The following is a 25,876-nucleotide window of genomic DNA, read 5'->3' as shown; positions in this document are numbered from 1 at the left end:
GATCACGTCATAGGGGCCACAGGTGAGCAACTGGATGCCGTGAGTAGTTGGGTGGCAGGAGAGCCTAAACCAGGGAGGCGAGGGAAAGGATCTCTAGGATGTTACAGAGCTAACATTTTGGTTGTGAAGGACAAGGACAAGAGAGGTCAAGGATGCTTCTAAGCTCCCAAGCAGGTGGTGCCATTTAAAAGAATAATGAACAAAGGAGGAGGAAAGGAAGGAACATGATGAATTCGCTGAAAAATATAAACCTACTGAATCTTAGGTGCCCGTGGGACATCCAGATGGATGTGTCTGGCAGGTCACTGGAAGTGCAGGTCTGAACTCAGATAAGAGTTGGGAGGTAAAGGTTTGAGAGTTACTTACTTAGAATGAATAGTTGGGAAAAAAAAAAAAAAAACCCAACCGATGAGCTTGCCAAAAAAGAATAAAGAATGCAAAGTTGCATTCTTGGGGATCATCTTAGCTTTTGGGAAGAGGGAGAGAAAAGCCAGGGAAGATTGTCATAGAAAAGCAGCCTGAGGGAAGAAAACAGGCAAGTACTGTCTTTGAACTGCAGGGCAAAAGAGAATTTTAAAGAGAGGTTGGGAGGATCAAAGAAGGGTTGGTGGAGAAAAGTGAGGACCGGGGAGAAGCCTGGACTTGTTGACTAAGAGGTCACTATGACCTTGGAGGGGACAGTCTTAGTACAGTAGGATCCAAGGCCATGTAGCTAGAGATTAAAGAGTGACTAAGTGGTCAAGAAGCACAGTGGACAGAAATTACACTTTCTAAAAATTTAGTGGCAAAGCTTGTTGTTGTTGTTGCTTTTTGACCCAGTGGATTCTCGTGCCCTGAGGGAAAGAATACAGACTCAAGGAAAGAGAAAAGGACAGTGTGACAGAGAAACAGATCACTGATGGAGGAAAGGCCTGGAGCAGGCTGGCAAGGGGCAGCTCGTGGTGTGGGAAGTGGCTGCGGGTGGGAGGGGGCTGGGTGTGCGGAGAAGAGCCGGGGTGGAGGGGCCACCGAGGCAGCCGCATCCGGGTCCCGCCAGTGTGATGTGGGGGCGTCTGCAGGAGAGGAGTGTCCTGAACTTGAGGATCGCCGAGTAGGTCTGAGACAAAGATGGTGAAGTACAAGGAATGCGAACTTTTGGCAGGACACGCTTGGGTTTAGGTAATGCGATTTGTAGTGGAACGTGTTGCCCCAGTTTTGTGACTTTTCTCAGGAACTCTTGGCAGTGAATGAGGAGAAAATGGGAGTGTGTGCCTTGCCCCAGTGCGACAGGAGACTGGGCAGAGTCCTCCCAGTACCAGGGCTGTGAACGAAGGGTTTGACCACGCGCAGGGCCCCACGGGGGGCGTGAAGTTAAGTGAGCCCACACAGTGGACATGTCCCCCAGTGAAACAACAGCACACGTGAGCCCTTTGTGAGGGCAACAGACCATTCATTGCACAGAAAGGAGGTGAGATGGAAAAGACACACATGCCCCCTCAAAGCAGTGAAAATGAAATCAGTTTCCCTTTTTCTCCTTCAAGTCAAATCTCAAAACGAAGGCAAACAAATCTAGGGGAATGATGGCGTCAGAGGAGTGAAAGGGATGAGGAGGAGATGGTCTAAACTGGTGTGTACGATGGTGAGGAGAGAGTCAGAGAGGACAGGTTGAGAGGATGGCCGTTCGTCTGGGCCACCCAACTGGAGGGGACACGTAGGGCCATTCAGCAAAGATGTTTAATCCTTACCTCCCTGTTCATGCTTCTGTCTCTAGGAACTCTTACAGGCAAAACAGGATCTTCAGGATCTGCTCATCGCCAAAGAGGAGCAGGAAGACCTCTTGAGAAAGCGGGAGCGTGAACTCACCGCCCTGAAGGGAGCCCTGAAGGAAGAGGTTTCCAGCCACGATCTGGAGATGGACAAACTGAAGGAGCAGTACGATGCTGAGCTGCAGGCCCTGAGGGAGAGTGTAGAAGAGGCCACCAAGGTGAGTCTGCTGAGCCAGGTCTGGTCAGACTCCAGGGCATGTTGGCCCGGGACAAGAGAGTGAGGGTGTGGCGTGAGGACAGATGAAGGGGCGAGACTGCCTTGCTTACGCCAGTGCTAGTTGTTTTTCTTTTCACTACAGAGTGAAACTCAGTTTCATCAGATTGTGGAAATAGAGCTTGATCATGAATAATGAGCTCAGCCCTGTTGCTGTTGACCATTTTGAGTCTATAAATTTAAAAATTGTTAAGGACCTGCATAATGCCTTTATTTGAGCTGAGATTTGGAGGCCCGTGAGGGAACTGAGCCCCTTGCAGAGCACACAGCAGGGCCCCTCCAGGTGTGCCTAAGGGTTGGAGGCCGAGGGCATTGGGTGACTTTGCGACAGGATTGCAGACCAGACCCAGATTTCTGGAATCCTGACCCCTGCCCCTGCCTTAGCCTGTTCCTTTTGACTTGTGAAGCCTTTTGTTAAATGGTTTGGGTTCTTTCTTAGCAGAGTTCCACCAGGGCTAATTGGCTGAATTGCCCAGACCCTTGTGAGATAATTTTTCTCTTAATTGAATTCTTGGCTCCTACAACATAGGTTGTAAATTATGTTGAGGTCTTCTGGTGCAGGCCTCATCTTGGCTGTTGAAGAAGAGAAAAAGCAATGTTTTGAAGGGGAAAATGCTTTGAAATATCATGCCATCTTTAGGGAATGAGGGGAATTACAGAGTATAAAGTTTTTTTAGAGTCTCTGCGATGCACAGGTTAAAGAGGATGAGGAAAGAACTCTTGATACTGTTGGTTTATTCTGTGATGATTATGGCGACAGCTCTGAGCTTGTAGGCCCCCCCTCTCCCCTAAGCTCCATAGTGATTCACTGATTTTCAATTATGGCATGGTAATTGCAAATGACAAGAAGTGAAAGATGGTTTTGTTTGTTATAACAATAAAAGGTCTGGGAAATAGTGTGTTTGGGGTTGTTATAACTGAGATAGTTTTTAAAGAGCTTCTCATTGATTTGCCTTAGGTTTTTTTTTTTTTTTTTTTTTTGGAGATTAGGTTTAGTTTGAAGGAGAAAATGGAAACTGATTTAATTTTCATTGCTTTGAGGGCATGTGTCTGTTCCATCTGATTTTCTTTCTGCGCAGCAACCTGGTGTCCTTTTTCTTAGCTTTTCTGTGCTGTTGTTTCATGGGGGATGTGCTAGTCGGCTACCGAGTAAGAGGATTCTCCTTTGAACCCACATGTCTTTATCAGGTTCAGACCTTTCATCAAAGCTCGAGTTAACGTTTATTCATTGAACGGTAGTTGAGGATGGTGTTTCGGGCATATGTGTAGTGATCTGAATATAAGGAAAGTTAAATTTGTGCCACGCATCAGATGCAGGATATGTTATTAGAAGCTTGTAGGTCCTCTCACAGATAGTGCAAGTGGGGAAGGGAAGCATGGTAGGTGAAAGAGGACATTTTTGTTGTATGACATCAAGATCATCTGTAGAGACATAGTCTGTTGCATTTTGACTCTTTCAAAGGTCAGTATTGTATGTTAATGTACAGCATTTTTTAAAATGTTTCATTTTTTAGTGAGGACAAGTGGGGGAGGGGCATAGAGACAGGGGAACAGATGATCTGAAGCAGGCTGTATGATGATAGCAGAGTGCCCGATGTGGGGCTTGAATTTATGAACTGTGAGATCATGACCTGAGCTGAAGTTGGATGCTCAACTGACTGAGCCATCCAGGTGCCCCAAGTATAGCATTTTAATTATGCCAGTTTAAGAAAGATAACTTGGTTGACCCATATGGGTTTGCGAAAGAAATAACAAGTGAGTTAACCAAGACATGTATCATTGGCAGAGAATGTAGGGTTTCTAAGCAGCAGGAAACTAACCAAAAAGGGATGCACCTCAGCATCCAAAGGGGTGTGTGCCAGCAAGGTTCTTTGTCCCAAGGTCATATTCTACAGTGCTCTCAGAATCTTCCCCTGAAAGGACAGATCTGATCATGTCAGCCTGTGCTTAAAGGCTCTCTTGGCTCCCCATTGCTACATTTAAGTTCCAAGTTGTTATTGTGGTAGGTGATAGAAGCCCTTTTTCTACCTAACCCCGTTTCCAGAAAACTCCATGTTCTCTTAGTCCTTTCACCTTTCTGTACATGGGAGCTGACCTCCGTCCACTTTTCTGCCAGACTACCCCCTTGAGAATCCTTCAAGACCCTCCCCAAATTTCCTCTCCCCTGTGATGGCAACTGGATACCTCCACTCCCCTTGGTGGGGTTAATTGCACCTTTCTTAGGGTTTCTTTTGCTCCCTAGTTATTCATCTTCTGTAGTTTCTATGATACCATGTTGTAACTCATCATGTCTGCGACTTCGTTAGACTCTAAGCTTCTTAAAGAAGCACAAGGGACATTTTTATCCCTCCTTTTTCTTCCTGGAGTAGGAGTGGAAAACTTAAGTACCTCAGGGCCCAGGCAAGGACATGAATGAGTGGACTTCTGGGTGTGTTGTTGGGGGGACAGTAGGACACGGTGGAGACTGTGGCAAACTGGTAAGTGTGCCCTTTGCCGTAGAGTTCGTTGCTTCTTTACTGCTGTTGAAAATTGTCAGTAAAGGAATCCTGCCCCATGTTATCATCTCTCAATTTTTTTTTTTTTAAAGAATTCAGATATCTGGATGTTGATGTGAGATCTTCCGACTTTTAAATTAGCAAGAAAAGAATGATATCGACCAAACTCAGCTCATCTGCAGGCTGCCAATGTGTGACCTTTGTCTCTTGAGTTTAGCACAGTGTCTGGCACACAGTTATATCTGCGTAATCTGATGAGTGAAAGGAAGTAGATGACAAATTCCCCTCATAACTGGGTTTTCAGTCCCTGTTGTGTAGTTACTCTTGGCTTTTCTGCGATGGTGATGGGGGAGGTCTTTGAAGAAACTCTGTTACTCTGAATTTCTGTACGTTGCCTTTACGTTTCCCTGTAGTTTCCTAAAGGGCATCATGATTGCGTTTTTGTCTCTTGTTTAGCTTGTGCTTCTGAAGGTGGTTGCTGAACAAATGTGACTGAATCATATCTAATGGAAAAAATAAAGTCAGTTTAGCAGACAGATGCTGCCTTTTGTTACATTATTTACATGTGAGTATTCTATAATAGAATTTTAAGGTTATTCTATTAACTACTTGGAGGAGAGTGAATTAAATATAATTTTTTAAAGTTTATTTTATTTATTTTGTAAGAGAGGGAGGGAGGGGCAGATAGAGAATCTCAAGTGGGCCGTGTGCTGTCAGCTCAGAGCCTGACACAGGCCTCGATCGCAAGAACAGTGAGATCATGACCTGAACTGAAATAGAGTCAGACACTTAAGTGACTTAAATACAACATTTTAATTTGGTATCTTGTTTCTTAAATGTGTGCATTAGCATTTAGCCTCTTGCTGTCCCAGAGGAAGGACTTATCCACCACTGTGACTAAAAACTGACATTTCTTTGAGGAACTGCATTGCATTAAAAAGTTTATGTCCTTGATAAGTCTTAGGAGGCAGCCCAACTTCCTGCCATCAGTTTTTCTAATTTTTGTCACTGCCCCAGGGCCCAAAACCCCTAAAGCGCTATTTTATTGTTGTCCAATAACAAATATTTCATCCTGGCCTGAGCTTGAGTGCAAAAAGTTTTAAATTACTAGAACATTTGGTAAAAACCGCCAAGTTGTATTAAGAACATTTTACAGGTATTCCAGGTAGACACTCTGTAAGAGTGGTCTTGGTAGACCCAAGCAGCTACACCTTTTTAAGAACAGAATGATTGCTTACCAGATGAGAATTCATGAGTGCTTGTTTTTTGTTTTTTTTTGTTTTTAATTCTTTAAAATTAATTAATTTTGAGAGCAAGAGAGAGAGCATCAACAGGGGAGAGGCAGAGAGAGAGAATTCCAAGCAGGCCCTGCACATTAGCCTGGAGCCTGACGCGGGGCTTGAACCCACAAACCGTGAGATGATGACCTGAGCCCTGAGTGCTGTGGTTTTGTGGTGTTTCCTTGTGCAGCAAAATGAAGTGTACCTTCCCCTCCAAGCAGTGGTGGTTTGGGTCATTAGGTGAGCTACTTGAGTTCCCTTCCCATTGAGAAATGGAACTTGACATCTGTTAGAAAAGGGGGTTATTTCTATCAAACATTCTTCCAAAGGACCCTTAAGGACTTTGACACTGTATTTCATAGCTACTTCTTTGTGCTATGTCCTTTTATACTCTTTCTGGTTTTGAAAGTGAAATGTTCTGTCTCTTCTTGGGTTTGTGGAAGTTGCTAGAATCTAAGTGAGGAAATGGACAGTCAGTGGACAGTCAGTGGGGATGTGAATGACCATTGTCTGGTGGAAAAATGAAGCCGATAGCTCCTCTTTTTCATCCGTACCCCTTTCCATCTTCAACTCCTCGTGCAAAAGACAGGTGCAAACAGTTTAGTGTTTTCAGATTTCTAGCTCCTCCAAGGAGTTCCCTGGTTGCTTCTTGGACCTTACAGTTTCTAGGGACTGGTGAATGCTGGAAATCTTGTTCTAGGTTTTTTCTTCTCTTTCATACTCAAGACTGTCATCATTTTCCACTAGGCATCCCCAGTGTGTGGCATTTAATAGGTGTTCAATACATGGTTTTGGAGGACAGGAATAGACAAAAGAGAGATGGCCTTTGAGTCCTGACAGTCCTAAGGCATATTAGATTATTTTAGGGTCTAATTTATGAATTTAAATTGTTTCTTGTGAAAATGACCAGATCTTGTCTGTTGAGAGCAGTTTCATAATGTTAATGTTGATCTTCGAAGGACTGATTTGTGTCTAAAAGATACAGGTATTTTGAGGGTGTTAAAAGAGCCACTTTTACTTTTGTATTGTGTAACATGACTTCTGGGCCATTAGGCCATCTCAAGGCCTCAGCACACAGCAGTTAAGCAACAAATATGTCTTAGATGAGTGGATGAGGGGAAGTGGAAGGAGAATGGAGATAACGTGAGAGACTCTTGCCATCCTTCACGTCTCCATTTGTATTATATGTAAATGCAACATTTATAAGTTTACTTACTGAACCATTGTCAAGTGCAAGGTATGGTGAAAGTTACGAAGATAAATCAGAGAAGTGTACCTTCCAGAAGATTGGAGGGGAGAGAAGTAATACTGAAGCTGACTACAGAGTGGGAAAGAGTAAATGCTCCAAGCGAAGTGTGGCTAAGTGCTGTGGGAGGTGGCTCGCGCTGGGGGCAGGGGTGATGTGAAGGGGAAGCAAGCGGTGTTTGAGGCCGAGGACATGGGTGGTGCTGGGTCCGGCATATTCAGCATCTTGTAGGTAGGGAAGTGAGATGTGGCTCTGGGCTGGAGCCTTGTAGAGCAATAGAAGATAGGATGGTTACAGATTAACAGAGACTTTTGAGAGGCAGAGACCCAGGTCCAACACATGGACCATGTTTGGATCCCAGTTCAAACAAATGAACTGCAAAAAACAAAATATATTTGAAATGATTGGGGACACTTAAACATCATCTGTATATTTAGTGATATTAAGAAATAGAGTATGCAAAAGTATTAGGAGTGATGATAGTGTTATTTTTAAAAGTTTATCATCTATTTGTTTATTTGGAGAGAGAGAGAGAACACCAGTAGGGGAAGGGCAGAGAGAGAGAGAGAGAGGAGCCCGATGTGGGGCTCAGTCCCACAGACCATGAGATAAAACTTGAGCCAAAATTAAGAGTCAGACACCCATCCGACTGAACCACCCAGCTGCCCCAATAGCTGACCCATTTTTAAGAGTCTTTTATTTAAAAAAAAAAAAATTAAGTTTATTTATTTTGAGAGAGAGAGCATGAGCAGGGTAGGGGCAGGTAGAGACTGGAGAGAGAGAATCCCAAGCAGGCTCTGCACTGTCAGTGCAGAGAGCCTGATGCCGGGCTTGAACTCATGAACCATAATATCACAACCTGAGCTGAAACCAAGAGTTGGCCACTTAACCAACTGAGCCACCCAGGCACCCCAAGAGTCTTTTACATTTTAAAGAAACTTACTGAAGTATTTATAGGTGAAATGGTAGGCTATCTAGAATTTGCTTTAAAATAATCCAGTTGGGGGAGAAAGTGATTGGGGGTGTGGATAAAACCAGATTAACCATGTGTTGATAAGTATTGAAGCTTCATGATGGATAAGTGAGCGTTTATTATGCTACACACTCTACTTTTGCTAATGTTTAAAATTTTTCATGATAATTTTTTTTAAGAACAGAAAAAGACAAGATAGCTAAGGTGAGGTGAAGAGGGATATGAGGACTCATTAAATATCGTAATGCCGTGACACATGAGTGGTTTTTCATTGATGAGGGAGCGCTTGATGTTTGTCACAGAGACCGAATAGGGACATGCTTGCATAGCAGGGACATGCTTTCATAGCGGTGACCTGCAGGTAGGGGAGTTAGCAGTTGGAAGAAAGGTTAGACATAGGAGGATGGAGCTGCGGGGTCAAGGAGGCAGTGGCCAGGAGAGGCAGGACTGGCAGGAGAGTCCCCACATGAGTGCCATGATTGGGGTGAGGGACAAAGAAGAGATAGGGCTATGCCCAAGGTGCTATGCTCAGGTGCTGAGGCCTTGCTGGGGATGGGGAAGTTCCAGGTGGGGCTTCTGGGGGAAGGCGGTTGGTGAGAGTCGGGGTGGCCCTGTTGGGTGGGGTGGTGAGCCAGTCCACGAGGCTGGAGGCCACTCCCGGAGGGTCGTGATGGCTCCAAGACCAGAAAACAGGAGCATAGGGTAGAAGAGCGGGAGGATGCAGGCTCAGAGACAGGATGAGAAGCGGCCAAGTCTCGTAACAGGAAAGCACGTTGGAAGAGTGTTGTATTTGGCCTAATGGATGATGTATTTGAGAAACTTCTAGAAGCAGCTTGTTTTTGCATTACACACACACACACACACACACACATATATATGTATATATACATATACCTACAAGTCTCTGTGCTTTCATCTTGTTTTGCTCTGTATGGTGTAAATTCTTTCTAACACATTTTATATCCTGTAACGCTTCTATAAATTGTATTCAAATTCAGAATGGTGAAGCTTTCTTTCCCCCTCAAGAGTGTCCTCAAATTATGGCTCTATGTTTATGTTTCACCGAACAATTTGGAAATGTCACTCATCTTATAAAAATGGGGATGTGCTTCAGTGCCCCTTTCTTGTGTCACTTCTAGATTTTCCCTCTCTCTTTCCTACTGATCTGTGACTGGTTCCTTTAAAAGCAAAAGGTCACCAGAGGGTCAGATGGTAAAATCAGTGCTAATCTCAGGATCAATGGAATTGCCTCCCCTAAAGATAGGGCTAATTCAGTGAAAAATCTCATTTCTGTTTTCTCCACGGGAGCGAGGGTAGTGAGGGAACCTGGAAAAAATCCTTATTTCCCCAGCTTTCTAACTTCACATAATCGGCTTACCCTGGATGCCGGCTGTTGAGAACGGGGGACATGGCAGGGTGGCAGGCAGGTGCTCAGGTAAAGGGAAGTATCTCTTTTCCACCGACTCAAGTGCGCCCAGAGTGGCACATAAGTTTCCATCGGCAAAAGTAAAATGCAAAGATTCAAGGTTAAACAAGGTCTCCTACATTTTTTTCTCGCTAGTTTTTTTTTTCCCCTCCAGAAATGACTCTTTTAATAATTTCATTGCTCTTTTGCATTCTGTATTGATTAAAAAGTAGCTTAATAGGAGGCATGGTGTGGTGTCCTAGGATGTTTGTTTTGGACCCACCATTTAGGCCCTAGACATGCCCCCTCCCTGCTGGGACTCTGATCCCAGTTGCATGGGTTCTGATAACGCCTCTTAGGGAGCCGTGGTGAACATAAACAGGACATCTCTGTACTTGCCTCCTGGTGCTTTCACTCAGCTGCCAAATTGACTTGCTGTGGTTTGTAGAAGAAAGAGTACGAGTCTCACACACAGCCATTCCTTTTTCATCACATGTTTGAGTGTGTTTGACCAGTGCTGGACACTGAGGATACAAAGGTGGGCACGCCATGGTTTCTGGCTTTAAAGATCTTTTATGAGTCCTGGAAAGACATGCAAATAAGAGGATGATAAAGTTATGGTGCTGTGGTTGAGGCACACGCAGGGTGGGAGATCAGGAAAGGCTGACCGCTTTTTCTTAGATGGCAAAATTCAGGAGAGAAAGAGCACGTCCCTTCTGTACCTTGACACCCTGAGTGTCTTTTACATACCAAATACTTAAGATTTAGAAACGAAAAAGATACTTGTTTTCCTAGGACCGCTCTAGGAGTTTCTGGACTTTAGCACCCCTCGAACCTACTGTCATTGTACTAGACTCCTTTTAGTAAACTCAGAGTTAACAGTTGGAAATCCTGGACAGTTTAAATACCCTAAGTGCAAGGCAAAGAATGTTGACCTGGGAGATGAGTTAAAATAGATTTCATTTATGTGAAGAGCCAATTAGGTTCCACTTACAGTTAAGATTTCCAGAAGGTAGGACCCCATAAAATAAAATATTTACAAGGAGGACCTCTGCTTTTCCCAGTTCGGACCACAGCATTAACAGAGCTCTCATTTGGGTCTGCTGTCCTGAGTGGCTTTGGCTGCTGCTGTTCTGCGGAGAGCATCATGGTGCAGGAGGGTGAACTGATGCCGAATCACATTAAGAAGATTATTCACATGGGATAGGTAGGACATTGGCCAGGTTTTAATGATTGGACCGTGTAGCTTCATGAGTGTGGTTGAACAGGAGGGCCTTTTCCTGCAGCTCCAAAGGGAGGGGTGGGGAAAGGAAAGCTTTCAGGACACCCAGAGCATTCCGATGACCCAGAAAATCATAGCGAATTCACATTCAGTGTGAAGAGAAATGGGGAGGGAAGGAAAAACTCTTGTCCTGGCCTCAGGAAGAGCAACAGAACAGCCTGGTCTATAAACCATGCTGTCCCTGCCTTGCCTGACACAGGCTTTGAGTCGGTTGGGAGGAGAGGAGTGCTTCCATCTGTTTCCCATCTGTACTGAGGAATGACCAGAGGGTGAGGCTTAAATGATTCAGGAGATTTGACGTTAGCATCAATTCCTAACTACTGGGAATGGGTTGCTGATACAGTTTGTGGAATCTCCGTCAATAACTACTTTGCTCATAGTCATTAGTTAATTAAGCAACTATCTACGGAGCATTCCATTATGCCAGGCACTGTCTATGCTGGGTTGTGGAAAGAAAATGGACAAAATGGGGGAGACAGACCTTATTCAGTTAATCACATGTATAAATGTGTAATTCACTTGTGATAAGCGCTTTGAAATAGAGGAGGGGGGATGCTTCCTTGAGGAAAATGGTGGACATCTGAAGGATGAATAAGAATTAACTATATTAAAGAAAAAACTCAAAGAATATTCCAGGAGGAGGATAGAGCATGTGCAAAGGGCTTGGTGGCAGGAGGGAGCGTGGTCTATGCAAGATGTGGAGCGAAGGCCAGTGATGTTGGGCTGTGTAGGGCAAGGGGAAGTCTGGTGTGAGAGGAAGTAAAGAGGAAAGCAGGGACTGGCTCTTGCAGGCTTGTGTGCCTGGGGGGTTTTGTTCTTTTTCCTAAGAGCCACGGAAATCATGAAAGACTTTTAAAAAATATATTTATTTATTTTTGAGGGTGGGGGGGGGGGCGGGCAGAGAGAGGGAGAGAGAGAGAATCCCAAGCAGGCTCCACGCTGTCCGCACGGAACCAGCACGGGACTTGAACTCCTGAACTGTGAGATCACATCCTGAGCTGAAACCAAAAGTCAGATGTTTAACCGACTGGGCCACTGAGGCTCCCCATGAGAGACTTTTAGTGTGTGTATGTGTGTGTTGGGGGTGGGGGGAGGGAGCCAGAGGCAGAGAAAGACACACGCACAGAGACACAAGCAGATTATCTCTGTAGAAAAGTCTGCTCTGGTCTTTACAAGTGAGATGGAATGCCCTGGATAGTTTGTTCATGCTGCCACTTAAGATGGAAGCACAGACTGTCTGAGGTCTTGTTAGCAATCCAATTCCATTTTTAATGGTATTATTACCTGCCCCTCTCTCTGCTGAAGGGCAGAAAGGGAAGGGAGTAGGGTCACGGAGGGCCCCATTTTGTTGGTGAGGTTTTTGCTCTTTGCCAAGTGCTGGTTGCCTAAATTTGTAAACTGTGCTGAGGAACAAGTGGATGAGGGTAAATAGGGACCAAGGATGAAGGGGAAAGTTTACTATGTTGGTGGTGAGGTTTGTAGGAGGAATGTTTCATTTGTTTCTTGTCTAATATGGTTGTTCTAATGTCTCAATGCTGGAAATGTATGCATTTACAGAAGTAGTGAGAATAACCTAGTGGAGTGCTTGTCTGTCTCCCTGAATGGAATGAGTGTTCTGAGATCTCTGAACCATCCATGGACACCACCCAGAGGTCAGGTGTGTGAGCAGGCAGGGGTAGTAGTCACTCACTGAGGGCCAGTAACCAGACACATGTCCAGGTGTGGCTACAGTCAGCCCACAGAACTGGGCAGTGTAATGAGAGAGGCCTATTTTAAATAGCCAGGCACCATCACAGCCAGTAAAACATTGCAAATAGTTAAATCGTTGACATCTGAAAGGGAAAACCACTTTAATTTTATTACCAGAAATCCTGCTTAATCTGTGTTATACTCTCTCAGGTCCTTTATACTCTCTCTGACCCTCTAAACTCTGCCTGATGAATATTTTTCTAAAGACTTGCCAAGATCATTAAGTAGATTTCTACTTGGTGGAAAAATTTGGCACTATTATTTGATCACGTGAAGCAGAAAATGGAACATGTCATAAGCTCTAAGTCCATTAGATAAGAAGCAGTGTGGAAACAGAAACATGTACAATGTTGAGGTGCCTGGATGGCTTAGTTGGTTAAGCGTCTGACTTTGGCTCAGGTCATGATCTCGTGGTTCGTGAGTTCGAGCCCCGCCTCGGGCTCTGTGCTTACAGCTTGGAGCCTGGAGCCTGCTTCGGATTCTATGTCTCCCCCTCTCTCTGTCCCTCCCCTGCTCACACTCCATATCTCTCTGTCAAAAATAAATAAATGTAAAAAAAAATTAAAAAAGAAAAAGGAATATGTACAATGTCAAGGCAAATGAGGATAGGTAAGGCAATTGTAGTAGTCAGCCTCTGAAATGGCCCCCAGTGATCTATGCTTCCTGATATTCTTGATGCTTCATAGTCCTTTCTCATGTTGAATAGGGCTAATGTGGGTGACCAGGAGGAAATGGTAGAGTATGACTTCCAAGGCTGGGTCATAAGAGACACTGTAGCTTCTTCCTTGCTTCCTCTTGAATCGCTTGCTCTGGGGGAAGCCAGCTGTTGTGACGGCCTACGGGCAGCCTGTGGAAAGTCTCTTGTGGTGAGGGACCTAGGCCTCCTGTCAACAGTTAGGTGACCACCCCATCTTGTAACTGGATCCTCTGGCCCCACTCAAGTCTTCAGATGACCGCAGTCATGGCTGGCATGTTAACTACAGTTTCATCAGAGACCCTGAGCCAGAACTACCCAACTAAGTCACTCTTACCTTCAGAAACTCTGAGATAATTAATGGTTAGTGTTATTTGAGGCTGCTAAGTTTGGGGACAAGTTGGAATGCAGTAATAAATAACTAATATTGCAGTTTGACTAAGCCATGTCTTCTATGTCGCATTTCTTGATAACTGCTGACTCCAGCAGAACTACAGCATCCTCTCACACGCTGGTCTAGTTTTTGTTTTGCTGGGCTGTTCGTGTTAGGTGATAATGTCATTCTCTTCATCTTGAAGGATGGACCATCTTATTCTTTGTATCTCTGATAGCTTGCCGAGTGCTCAATAAGTAGGCTCCGTGTAAACGAATCAGAATGTACAAAGGTGAAACAGAGTAACAGCTTAAGGAGAAGTCAGGGTTCTAAATCTGGCTCTGCTATGGACTTTATAGAAGTTTCCTGGTCCTTGTTTTTTATTGCCTTTATTGTAAATGGATACCATTTGTATTAATAAAAACAAACGATAAATGAATACATTTGCATATATGCTTGTGTACATGTAGACAGTCTCAGGAAGGATGCAAAGCCATAAATGGTGATTGCCTTTGGGGACAAGTAGGGAGATGGGGTGAGAGAAAAGCTCTTTAAAAATAGCGTATAAAACCTTTCAGACCATTTGAGTTTATCCCATGTACAATGAAGTGGGATACCGATCTGTGCCTCTCCTATGTGGGCCAACAGGAACCCTTGAGTTCAGTGATGAACGTTCACTTTTTGTCACTGGGGTCTCTGTCTCTGTCTTGTCCCTTCCCTTCCATCTGCTGCCTGGTCTGTGGCTTCTGTGCCCTTGCTATCAGTTCTGTTGGCTCATCTCCTTTCCCGTGGACACTGCCCTACTTCAGGCCTTGTTATCTTTAGCCTGGGTGATTTCAGCAGCATTCTTCCTGTTTCCGGGATTTGGCCCTTCCACACCACACCCTCCTGCTGCAGGTGGGCCAATTGACAACTGCCCCTCTCCCATCCCCCATGGCTTTCCTCCATTACAGAGTCCTGCACATGCTGCCTCTCTCCTGCCTTTCAACCCCGGTCCTCACTGTTGTCCATGATGAACCCAGCACCAGAGACACTAAACAGAAATGTGTTTCCATCCCCACTCCATGCTTTCTGCCTCTGGGCCTTTGCTATGCAGTCTCCTTTAATCTGGAAGCCGGTGTGGCACAGTAGACATAGTAGATGGTGCTTCCTGGCAGGGAGATCCTTTTTTGGAGTATTGTATTTTATTTTGTAGAGTGATATTGCACATGATTTTTTCAAAAAAAATTCAATTTCTATGCACCAACCACCAAAATCCCCTCAATTTTTCTCCTTTTCCAAATCCTTGTAACTCCTTCCCCCTTTGGGAGGTAATCTGTGTTGGTGGTTCTTAACTAGGAGTGATTCTGCCCACTTGCCCTGGGGGACATTTGACAATGTCTGGAAATGTTTTTAGTTGTCACAACTGGGGCAGGGCTACTGGCATCCAGTGGGTAGAGGCCAAGGATGCTGTTAAATATGCTATAATGCACAGGACAGCCCTCCTACCCCTAGCATGTGTTGCTGTTGAGAAATTGGAATCTATGTATATAAGTATATGTGTGTGTATATACATACGTGTGTGTGTGCATGCGTGCATGTGTGTATATCTTCTTTTCCTTTTACACAGATGACTGCTGTGTGACTTAAGCGTAGTTGCTGAGCAGTGACTGAATACTTTGGCAAACCACATTTGTAATCCCCAGAATCCTCTTCTCTCAGTTGGGAAAATAATACTAACAGAGCCTGTCTCGCAGAATTGTACATATTCTGGCCTCAGTCTGTCTTTTCTGACTTGCTTTCCTGTGTCCTCCTCCTGGACTTTTCCTGTGTCCCCCTGCCATCTTTCCTCTGTCTCTGTTCATGTTAGCTGTCTGTCTTCAGTGTCCTTCCCACCACTGCACCCCTGTCTCTGCCAGTAAGAACCCTGCTGTCCTCGGGACTGAGCTCATATGCCCTCTTCGTATGGTCCAGCGGCTGCTGGCCCTTGTCTTTGAGATCCCCAGAGCCTTTGCCCCTCCTAGAGCATTTACTGTTTTGCTTTGACAATAGCTGTTGATTCACTCAGCACGTGGAACATCGTGTGAAGTGATGGCATCCAGCATTTAAAGCAGAAACACAGAAAGGATCACTTTGCTTCAAGTAGGCGGGCCAGGGAATGGAATTCCTTAAGAGGGAATGAGGTGTGGTTGAGTCTTGGGAGCAGTGAGAGTTAGTGCGGTGACTTAAGGGTGGGAAAGGGCATTCCAGATGGAGGGAACTTCATAAGCTGCAGCATGGGACATTTTTGGGTTCTCTCCTGAGACTTCAGTGATAGCCATTTTCCTTGTATCCTCCAAAGTCTTACCCTAGGCAGTTAATAGATTGGTGTGTGTGTTCGTGTATTTATCCAACAAATATTTTTGAGTGCTTTCTATATTTGAGGTGCTAAACAGACATCAGTGGGTTTAGGCATATTGTTGGTGGCAGATGGATGGCAATAGAGAACCGGTAGAATAGTAGATGGCCTTTACAGTGATTAGATGTGGTTTAGCGAGTTTTGAACTACAGATTAAGTCATGTGACGTGTGGTGGCCACATGTTAAGATTCTGGAAATGTGTGTGAGCACAGGTCAGAGGCAGATATAATGGAAAACTCTGCCTGCCCCAGTGGTCACCAGGGAACAGAACTTGTTTGAGCCAGCATTGTTAGGTTGGTTTCATGAGAGACAAAATCAAGGGCAAGGTGTTCGTTCCACAGGGTGATTGAAGTAGATTTTGCAGTAATGAATACGGTAATGTTGTTTCGTCAGTGGTGAGTAGGAGTTGGGTGGGAGAAGGGACAGGGGAGAGATCAGTTCCTTTCCTAGGAAATTCCAAAGTCGCGATGGGCCTTATCCTTGGGGACTTAAAGACGAAGCGGATATATGGCCAAGTGCACATATTTCTCCTTTTAACACTTCTCTTCATTTTCTTTCTTTTTGTTTTATTTGTTAAATTTCTGCACATGTTTCTCAAGTGTGTGGTCCAGAGAGAAGAAATACTGGCTGTCTCTGGATTTAGGAAAACTCTGAGTCCACTTATAGTTAGAAAAAAGGGCTGGATGTGCTTCAGAGACTTTTTGGAACAAGACTGGGGATAAAGTCAAGCAAATAAATGACAGAGCCCAGAAGAGGTGGCATTGAGATGGATCTGAAAGTATTCGGGCAGACGTGGCATGGAAGGATGTGAAAACTTACTGTCTTTTCCATCCTTGAATTGCCCAAGAGCCTAAAGATGTCTCTTCTGCACCAGGGAAAGTGTTGGCTAGACAACTGTGCAGGGAAGGCTCTGATGCCTGCACAGTTACTTGGAAGGCACTGAATTCTTCATGGCTTTGGAGCAAGAGCCTGGGCATTAAGACACTCTGGAAAACAGGCACTGGGGTCATCCTACAGAGTCTGTATGGTGAAGTCTTTTAAGCCAGTTTGGTTTATAAATATGATTGTGAACTTGAGTCCAGCACATGCGAAGCCCAAAGGAACAGCATGCTGTGTGAAGCCCACACACTTTCTGATCTGTAGGGAGGGTCCTTTCTGCCTGGTCAGGCATTTTTCTTCCATGTCTATCAGCCTGTCACCTTGTGTGAGAAGAAGATTCCCACTGCCTCTTTGGTACTTGGTTTCTGAGACTCCAGGATGCCAGGCACCTCCCCTACCTGCTTGGCTTCCTTCTACCCATCCTGTTATGACCAGTTTCCCTTATAGCCCCAACCCGCTGCCCTTTCCCATATCTGTCTTAGTGACCCTTCAAGGCAGAAGCAGACACGTGTGCTATGTACCGTGAACTTCCCGCTGCTGAACTGGGGAGAAAACGTGGCTGGCAGGTGGTGAGCTCTGTGGCTGATTCGGGCCCTGTGGAGAACCAGGGTTAATAATTTACTCTACCTCTGTGCAGCCATTGATGTTGACCTTGACAAAACTCTGCTGGAAATTAGTCAGAGCCTGGCCTGGCATTTAAGTAACAGGATAATAAGACACAGAAAAACTTCTTGTTGAGAGGGGAATCCTGTCTCTGCGTTTACAGTTGACATTCATATGCCTCAGTCCTGTTTGCATTCAGTAGTGGACGACTGTTTGCTCACCATATTCATAGTGTACGTGAGATAAAGATGTCATTCCAGGTCAGGGGACATGGCTTTATGTGAGCCACTCATGCTGGTAGAGAACAAAAGCCACATTGAGGGAGAAGCCCTTTTAGGAGAGGCAGTCCAACATTTGGGCTTGGTGGGTAAGGCAGGTGAAGACGCTCCACCCCACCCCACCCTACACGCACGCTTTATTTGAAATTCATAGCCCCTTTTCTCCAGCAGGTCTGAATCTTCTACCGCCGGTGCTTGGAGAAGGTTAAACTGAGTAAACTTGCTAGTGTAAAGTCAACAGCACTGCCAGCTTCTAGAGGCCCTTTATTCGGGGATGGGGGAGCTCTCATTGTAGAATTTGCTCTCTCTCTTCCCTGCCATAAAACCAACCTCGGGGCAAAAAAGAGAGCTGGATTAAAAGTTCTAGTTAACTCTTGGGTAAGCCTAGGTTGCCAGCAAATACGCAGTGATCCGAAGGTAGACTCGCTTGTCAGGGAGTTGTCTGAATGACTGTGTGTTAGGTGCACGGTACGGCCGTGCTGTTCTTGTTCTGCTCTCTGGAAGTGTGAATGCACTTATTTACCTTTCAAGAGCTGCAAAGCACTGTAGAAGACCAGCTACCCTTCCCCCTCTCCCAGACCTCTAGGAAGGTGCCATGACTTGTTTAGAGATGGCTCCAGCATATAGTTTTTGGTTCCCTGGACAATGCTTTTTCTAGCACGCTGGCCAGCACTTTCATGCAGCCAACAAATACATACTCTGTAAATACGCATGTACTTGTGGGGAAGGCAGCTGGGCCAAGATGAGACTGTGTGGAGGATGGGGACCGAATAACACAGCAAGCCAGAAAAAAGGAGAGGTGGAGGAGGAAGGATGGGAGGGAGCTAAAAGGGAGAGGGCTGGGGACTGGGCCCAGCTCCCGGCTACAGAGAAAATCAGCATTAGAAACAGGCAAGAGGGACAATCCTAGTTGGAAGTGTGATGGGCATGGTGAGGTGTAGCAGAGGCAGAAGAGAGAAGGGATGGCAGGGGCAGGATGAGCAGGTGGGAGGTGGTGTGGATAGGAAGTGGAGAAGCTGGGAGCAACAGGAGATGAAAGACAGAGTAGTCAGGACTTTGAGCCCAAGATCAGATGGTAAAGGGAGGAAGGATGACTCTGAGAGAACCAAGAGGAGGGCGGAGGATGGAGCATAAAGCCATGAGCTCTGTTTCAGTGGGTGGGATTTCTGCCCTGAAGTATCACCACACATTTATCCTAGATAAAGTGTCACCCAAGATGGGTAATCTCTGCCTTCTAATTCTAAGGACTCTCTGTCCATAGCCTTGAGCATAGGTGTGAAAATATGGATTGGATTTGATGTTTAAAAGAGGGCTTTTATTTGAGGAAAACAGGACTGAAGTCCAATAAGTTGTAGCTTTAGTCTCTTTTGGTGTCTGGGCAGGAGTTTGAAGAGACACCCTTGGAAAGACGTCTAAAGAACTTAAGTGACTCAGGTCCCATCCTTGAGAATGATATGAGAAATATTTCCTTTTTAAAAATTTATACTTCAGCTGAGAATTTATACAGCCTTTCAAAGAGGAGGCGGACACATTCTTGGTTCCCAGTGATCTGCCTGTGAGCTTGCAACATTTACTTGGTGGGTCTTGTGTTCCTACCAGTTGGCTTGGGGCCATCTCCCTTTTTGGTGAAACCAACTTTGATATGTCATTGGAGATTTTCTCTTTACTCCAAATCATTCCTTGATGACCAATACTAGAATAGCCTCCCCTTTGTATCTAGACATTATCAGATCAGCCAATAGTATCTTACTAGTTTTAAATTTTTTTGGAGGGGTGGATTCCTTGGGATTTTCTACATCAACAACCACGTAATCTGCCAATAAGGATAGTTTTATTTCTTCCTTTTCAATTTGTGTGCTTTTTAATTCTTTTTCCTGCCTTACTGTGCTGGCTAGAAGTTCCAGTCCTCTGCTGAGTAAAAGTGGTGAGGGTGGATATCTTGCCTTATTCTTGATCTTAGGGGGAAAGCATTCAGTCTTTTACCATTAAATATAACGTTAGTTATAGGTCTTTTGTAGATGATCTTCATCAACGTTAGGATGTTCCCTTGTAGTTGGAGTTTTCTGGGAGTTTTTCTTTTTTTGTGTGTTTTTATGAATGGGTGTTGAATTTTGTCAAATGTTTTTTCTGCATCACTGATATGATCATGTGCTTTTCGTGCCAATTTTCAAACATAAAACCAGTCTTGCATCCCTAAAATAAATTCCACGTGGTCTTCGTGTTTAATTCTTTTTATATAATGCTGAATTCTGCTTGCTAATATTTTGTTTAGGATTTTTGTGTCTATATTCATGAAGGATACTGGTCTATAGTTTTGGGGTTTTTTTTTTGGTGTGTCTTGTTTTGGTACTATCTTTGGTTTTGGTTTTGGGGTAATTGACCTCACCAAGTAAATTGAGAGTATTTCTTCCTCTTCTATTTTCTGGAAGAGATTGTGTAGAGTTCATGTTTATTCTTCTTTAAACACTTGGTAGAATTCTCCAGTGAAACCGTCTAGCCCTGGAGATTTCATTTTGACAGTTTTTAAATTATGAATTCAGTTTCCTTAGGTATGGGACTGTTAAATGAACTGTTTCATATTGGGTAATCTGTGGTAGTTTATGCTTTTTGAAGAAGTGGTTCATTTCATCTAAGTTGTCAGGTTCATTTGTGTAGAGTTGTTTGTGGTATTCCTGTATTATCATTTGATGCTTGTAGGGTCTGTAGCAATACTCTGTTTTGTTCTTGATACTGGTAACGTGTGTGTGTGTGTGTGTGTGTGTGTCTGTGATTTTTGCCAGAGGTTTGTCAATCCTATTACTCTTTTAAAAGGATCAGCTTTTTGTTTCATTTATTTTTTTTCTGTTCTTATGTTTTATGTTTCACTGATTTCTGCTTTATCTTTGTTATTTCCTTCTGTTTACTTTGAGTTTGTTAATGCTCTTCCTTTTCTAGGTTCTTGAAGTGGTGGCTTACATTATTGAATTCAGACCTTTCCTCTTTTTAAATGTGAATATTTAGTGCTATTCCCCTTCACCGATTTAGTGAATATTTAGTGAAATATTAGTGACTATTTAGTGAAATATTTAGTGAATTTCCCCTTCACCGATTTAGCTGTGTGCCATAAATTTTGACATGTTGTATTTTAATTTTCATTCAGGTCAGTGTATTGTTTTTTATTTTCCTCCAGGCTTCTTCTTCAACTCATGCATTATTGAGGAGTGGGTTGTTCAACTTCTAAGTGTTTGGGTATTTTCCCATTATCTTTCTTGGATTGATTCTACTTGGATTCCATTGTGGTCACAGAACACACTCATATGATTTCAGTTCTTTTCAATTTGTTAAGATTTGTTTTAGGGCCCAGGTTATGGTTTATCTAAGGTATTTATTCCATGAGTTCTTGAAAAGAATGTATATTTTACTAGAAAAAGACTTTAAAATAGTAAATACAGATCGGTCTCAGGGATAAAAATAAATTTCTTGTGCAGGAGAAAGATTGTTTCTAGTTGGATGAGCTACTTAGCTCATAGCCTTAGTTATAGCATCAACAGAATGAGAATGCATCCTTTTTAGTGGTTCACAAACACTATATTTGCATGGTAAAAATTAAGTGGTAGAAGATATGTGAAGTATCCTATTTGCCACTTTTTCCATTCAGATGATAATTTTAAGGAATTTTTTCTGTTTTATAGTTTTTTAGTAGAAGAAATGATAGAAAAAAACTTACTTTAAAATAATTTGAATCATGCATAGAGTGTAATATAGGAAAAACTAAATCTTTTTCAGATCATACTTTTGACAACACGTATTTTCCTCTCTCCCAGCATATTTGGAGTGTCATTGGGTGAGCAAGCATAGGGCATCCATATTTTCTTTATTGGCAGCAGTAAAGCCTGCTGGACAATGATTCAATAGGGGGTTGGCCACCTGCTACCTTCTCTGGTGCCCCAGCCGTACCGAACTCTCCTAATAGCCTCGCACTTTCCTTCTAGAGAAATCAAAGGGCCTGCCAAGGTAAGTCAGCAAACCAGGCCAGAGTCAGGAGAGCCAGAATTCAAGTTTATGAGCAGCTGAGTCAGGGGACTGGAATCAGAAGTGAGGGTGAGTCAGGAGCAGGGCCCAGGCTACTTAGACAAGCTGAGGTGGTGACCTTGTTGGATAAGCTGCCTTCCTGTTACTCCAGGACAGGGTTGAGCTCAATTGTGCTGAAGTCTGAACTTTATCTCCCACAGTGCTTGGCTACCGGAAGTGGCCAAAAAGAAAATTTGGCCCAGGTCAAGCTTCCCTGCCTCTCCTATATTAAGTTACCTGTCTAAAAAATGTAAACCGAATTTTAGGGTCCTATGCTTCTGTTTTCCTCTGTGGAAATGTGAATGATATCATTGCAAAGGGTCAGGAAGAAGGTGGTGGGAGCAAAGAAAGAAGGAGGTGAATAACTAAGAAAGAGAAAGAGAAACGGGGTTGGAAAGTAAGACCGACACTGGATGCTTATGGAAGAAGTGAACTGTTGTTATCGTGAAGTCTGCTTCCTTCTACCTCTCTGGTAAGTCTGCCCACTCCTCCTCTGCCTCACTTGTACCATCTGCGTCCTTAAACTGGAGTCCCTGCTCACAGCCATGGTTTGATTGAAGGGATGAGAACAGGTTGTCGAGAGTGACTTTCAGACATTTATATCAAGTGATTAGATGAGTATTGGAGGCACTGAAAATCCAGAGGAGGTCCAGGTCTTGGCAGAGTAGTGAGTGAGGTGAGGACTTCCATTTTATTCATATTGAGTCTATGTTGAGTTTGAAGGGCCTTTGGGACATCCAAGGAGAGGCCTTTGGCACAAGAGAGAGACTGGGCTGGAGCTACCAATTTTGGTTGGCCCCAGTGGGCACTTGAAATAGTTAAATGATCCTAATGAAGAGGCTGTTTGAATTCTGCCCTAGTTTTATATTCCCATTGAGAGGACGTGTTCTAGAACTTCTTACTGATGTCACAGCAATTGTAGGCTTGGCCTTGCCTGCCATTGAAATACTGTGGAGATATTTCACTCCTTTGGCACTATGTTTCCTAGCCTAGTTCAACTGTTTCCTGATGCAAGCCAAGATTTTAGCAGAAGAAAGCTTCTTAGCGGACAGACTTAAATGCCTTTGTACCTGCACAATCACACTAAACTCTAATTGCACAGCATGTAGAAAAGAATAAGATCAAATTCTCTATATTGTGTCTGTGTATTTGGGGAAGAGGGGTTGAGTTTTCCAATTCATATTTATTATGAAGTTCAGAGCCACCTCTCCTTGGGGGATGAGTTTTTCCAAGATGGTAAATGAGTTCCAAAGAATAACTTTTCCTTTCTCTTGTTAAGTTTATTTAATCTTCTTAGTTTACTTTGCCTGAGTCAACATTATTTATTTTCAGGTATTGCAGAGCCAAAAAAAAAAGTTATTAAAGAGGAGGGTGGTTTAGTTTTATTTTTATGGGCTAGAATGATGCTTAGTGGGAATATTTGGCATACTGGCTTAGAATGCATTTTTTTTTATATACTGGTGTTTTTAGGAATTGTAAGGGGTTGGTGTTCTCTGATAATTGGTAACAATATAAGTGTCATTGTGTGTTACCAGATCTATATACTTGGATATTCTTTTTCTTCACATTATTTTATATTTTTAGGAAGGCCCAAGGTTAAGGCAGATACCTGTGGGGCTGGGTGATTAGAACTGTGTTTAGTTGCTAGCTTTGTAGGTAGGGTGCTTTTGAGAATCTTGCCCATACTGGCTTCTTTACTTCTCATAATGTGTAGATCCAGAATTAGAGGTCATGTCTTCTGTCCAGATGAACTAGAGTTGGGAACAAGTTCAGGAGGTGCCAGGTATGCTAGGGAGGACAATAAAAACCTTAAGATAGCCTTTCTTGAAAAGAGTCTCCAGTATTCTTCAGTCTCTGCATATACTTATGGAGTATATGAAATGTACAGGTTTTTGTAGGGATGGATGTTTTATTTGTTTAGGATATATACCTAAGAGTAGAATCTTTGGGTCATATGGTAACTCTGTGTTTAATGGTTTGAAGAATTGCCAAAGTGATTTTCAAAGTGGTTGCGCCATCTTACATTCCTCCCAGCAATGTCTGAGTGTTCCCATGTCCTCACGTTCTCCTAAGCACTTATTATTATTTGTCTTTCAGATTATAGCCATCACAGTGGTGTGAAATGGTGTTGCATTGTGGTTTGATTTGCATTTCCCTGATGACTGATGGTATTACTGACGATGTAAGCATCTTTTCATGTGCTTAATGGCCGTTTGTATATCTTCTTTGGAGAACTGTCTGTTCAGATCATTTGCCCATTTTTTAAAAATTGGATTGTTTATTATTGAGTTGTAATCTTCATATATTCCAGATACCAGTCTCTTACCACATCATAATTTGCAAAATTTCTTTCCCATTCTTTGGACTGTCTTTTCACTTTCTTGACATTGTCCATTGAAGCACAAACATTTTTAATTTTCATGATGTCCAATTCATGTATTTGTTGGTGTTGTTACTTATGTCCTAAGAGACCATTACCTAAATCAAGATTATGATGACTTACTCTGCTAAGAGATTTACTGTTTTAGTTTTATAGTTTTTGTAGTTTTAGCTCTTACATTTAAGTCTGTGATCCATTTGGAGTTAAATTTTGATTATGGTGTGAGGTATGATTCCAACATCATTCTTTGACATGTAGATATCAGTTGTCCCAGCACCCTTTGTTGAAGAGTCTATTCTTGTCCTGATGAGTGATCTTAGCACTGTTCTGTCCCATGAAGGTGTGCTTCCCAGGCCCCTTATCACCCCAGTTGTTTCTCAGATTCAGGTTGGTGGTAGGGACTGTTCATGAGGGAATTTGAGCATTTCCCCAAAAGAGACTGTTCAAACCAGAAGGGGCTGACATAGCCCTAACTGCTAAGTTCAAGTTGTGGTTACTGCTATCTGAAATAAGTGAGAGATTGCCAGGAAAATTCGACTGGTTGTAGAAAATAAAGAGTGCCATGTTCCTGAACACACATTTTTGACCCTGCTCTGCTTGCAACCTTACTAAGGTCCCATTGTTACCTGGAGAGATTCAGTGATGGACACAGTTTCTCTTTTATTTACTGGGCTTTCACACATGGGCAATAATAAGTAATTGGAATAATGGTGGGGGGTGGAGGGTGGGAAGGAAATTAGGTTAAGTAATAGAAAGCAGGGATTTCTCAGAATGGCTCTGTGACCTAAGGCACTGAGGTAACCTCAGGAGGGCACTGAATTAATAACCTCTGAGGTCTTCTTCTCTTATATTAAAGTTCTGTGCTGCTGGTGTACTTGAAGATGTTGACAACATGGTGAGACTGTGTTTCTCAACGTGTTGAGAAACCACGTTATAAAAACCTATGTGGTACTGCCACAAGGTAAAGAAACACAAGTACACACACACACACACACACACACGTACACACACACACACACACGTTGATGCAGGTATGACAAAAGGACTAAGGAGCCAACTGAAAGACTCCAGTGGCCAAAGCTGGAACAATTTTGAGCAATAAGGTAAAGTAATAATGGATATATAAAATAAATACCCATGGGACCATACAAATATCTATTCGTGTGTAAACACATGACTGAATAAATGCCTAAATGGGGAAAAGGAGGCAAATCTCCCTTACGGAATTCCAGATAATTTGTACAGGCACTTTGCCTTCAACCGGGTAGTTTAACTTTCCACCCCTTAAGTGTGGGCTGCACATAGTGACTTGCTTCCACAAAGGACAGTGTGGAAAGAGGGAAAAAAAGAGTAACTTTTCTTTTTGGTCAGTGGAGAAATGTGACAAACACTGACTCAGCCAGGTGATCAAGGTCAACATCAGCAGTGATTGGTCACATTGATACCCTTGGTACAATGTGATGAGAATGGCACTTACCTCTGTGGTCTTCTTCCCCCAAACACTTAACCCTGGTCTGATTATGCAAAAAGCATCAGACAAATCCCAGATGAGGGACATGCTGCAAAATATCTGACCAGTACTCTTCAAATCTGGACAGTCTTTAAAAACCAAGGAAAGTCTTAGAAACGGTCACTACCAAGAGAACCCTAAGGAGATGGGATGACCAAATGTTATATGTTGTCCTAGGCAGGATTCTGGAACAGAAAAAGGGCATTAGGTAAAAACTAAGGAAAACTAAATGAAGTATGGGCTTTTGTTAATAACAATGTATCCATATTAGTTCATTAATTA

General features: G+C 43.4%; 1 protein-coding gene across 5 annotated transcripts in view; it reads left to right on the top strand.

Moving 5' to 3' along the window:
- The window catches only part of CGNL1 (cingulin like 1), a 157,229-nt gene that overhangs the window by 74,502 nt on the left and 56,851 nt on the right, over positions 1-25,876 (top strand). For all 5 annotated transcript variants that reach the window (XM_027067351.2, XM_027067350.2, XM_027067349.2 and 2 more), the window contains exon 8: positions 1,751-1,963. In XM_027067351.2, coding sequence (XP_026923152.1) covers positions 1,751-1,963 — 213 coding nt within the window. The remainder of the gene's footprint in view (positions 1-1,750; positions 1,964-25,876) is intronic.

Source organism: Acinonyx jubatus, chromosome B3 (assembly GCF_027475565.1).
Source record: "Acinonyx jubatus isolate Ajub_Pintada_27869175 chromosome B3, VMU_Ajub_asm_v1.0, whole genome shotgun sequence".
Taxonomy (NCBI): Eukaryota; Metazoa; Chordata; class Mammalia; order Carnivora; family Felidae; genus Acinonyx; species Acinonyx jubatus.
This window is presented reverse-complemented; position numbering and strand designations above follow the sequence as displayed.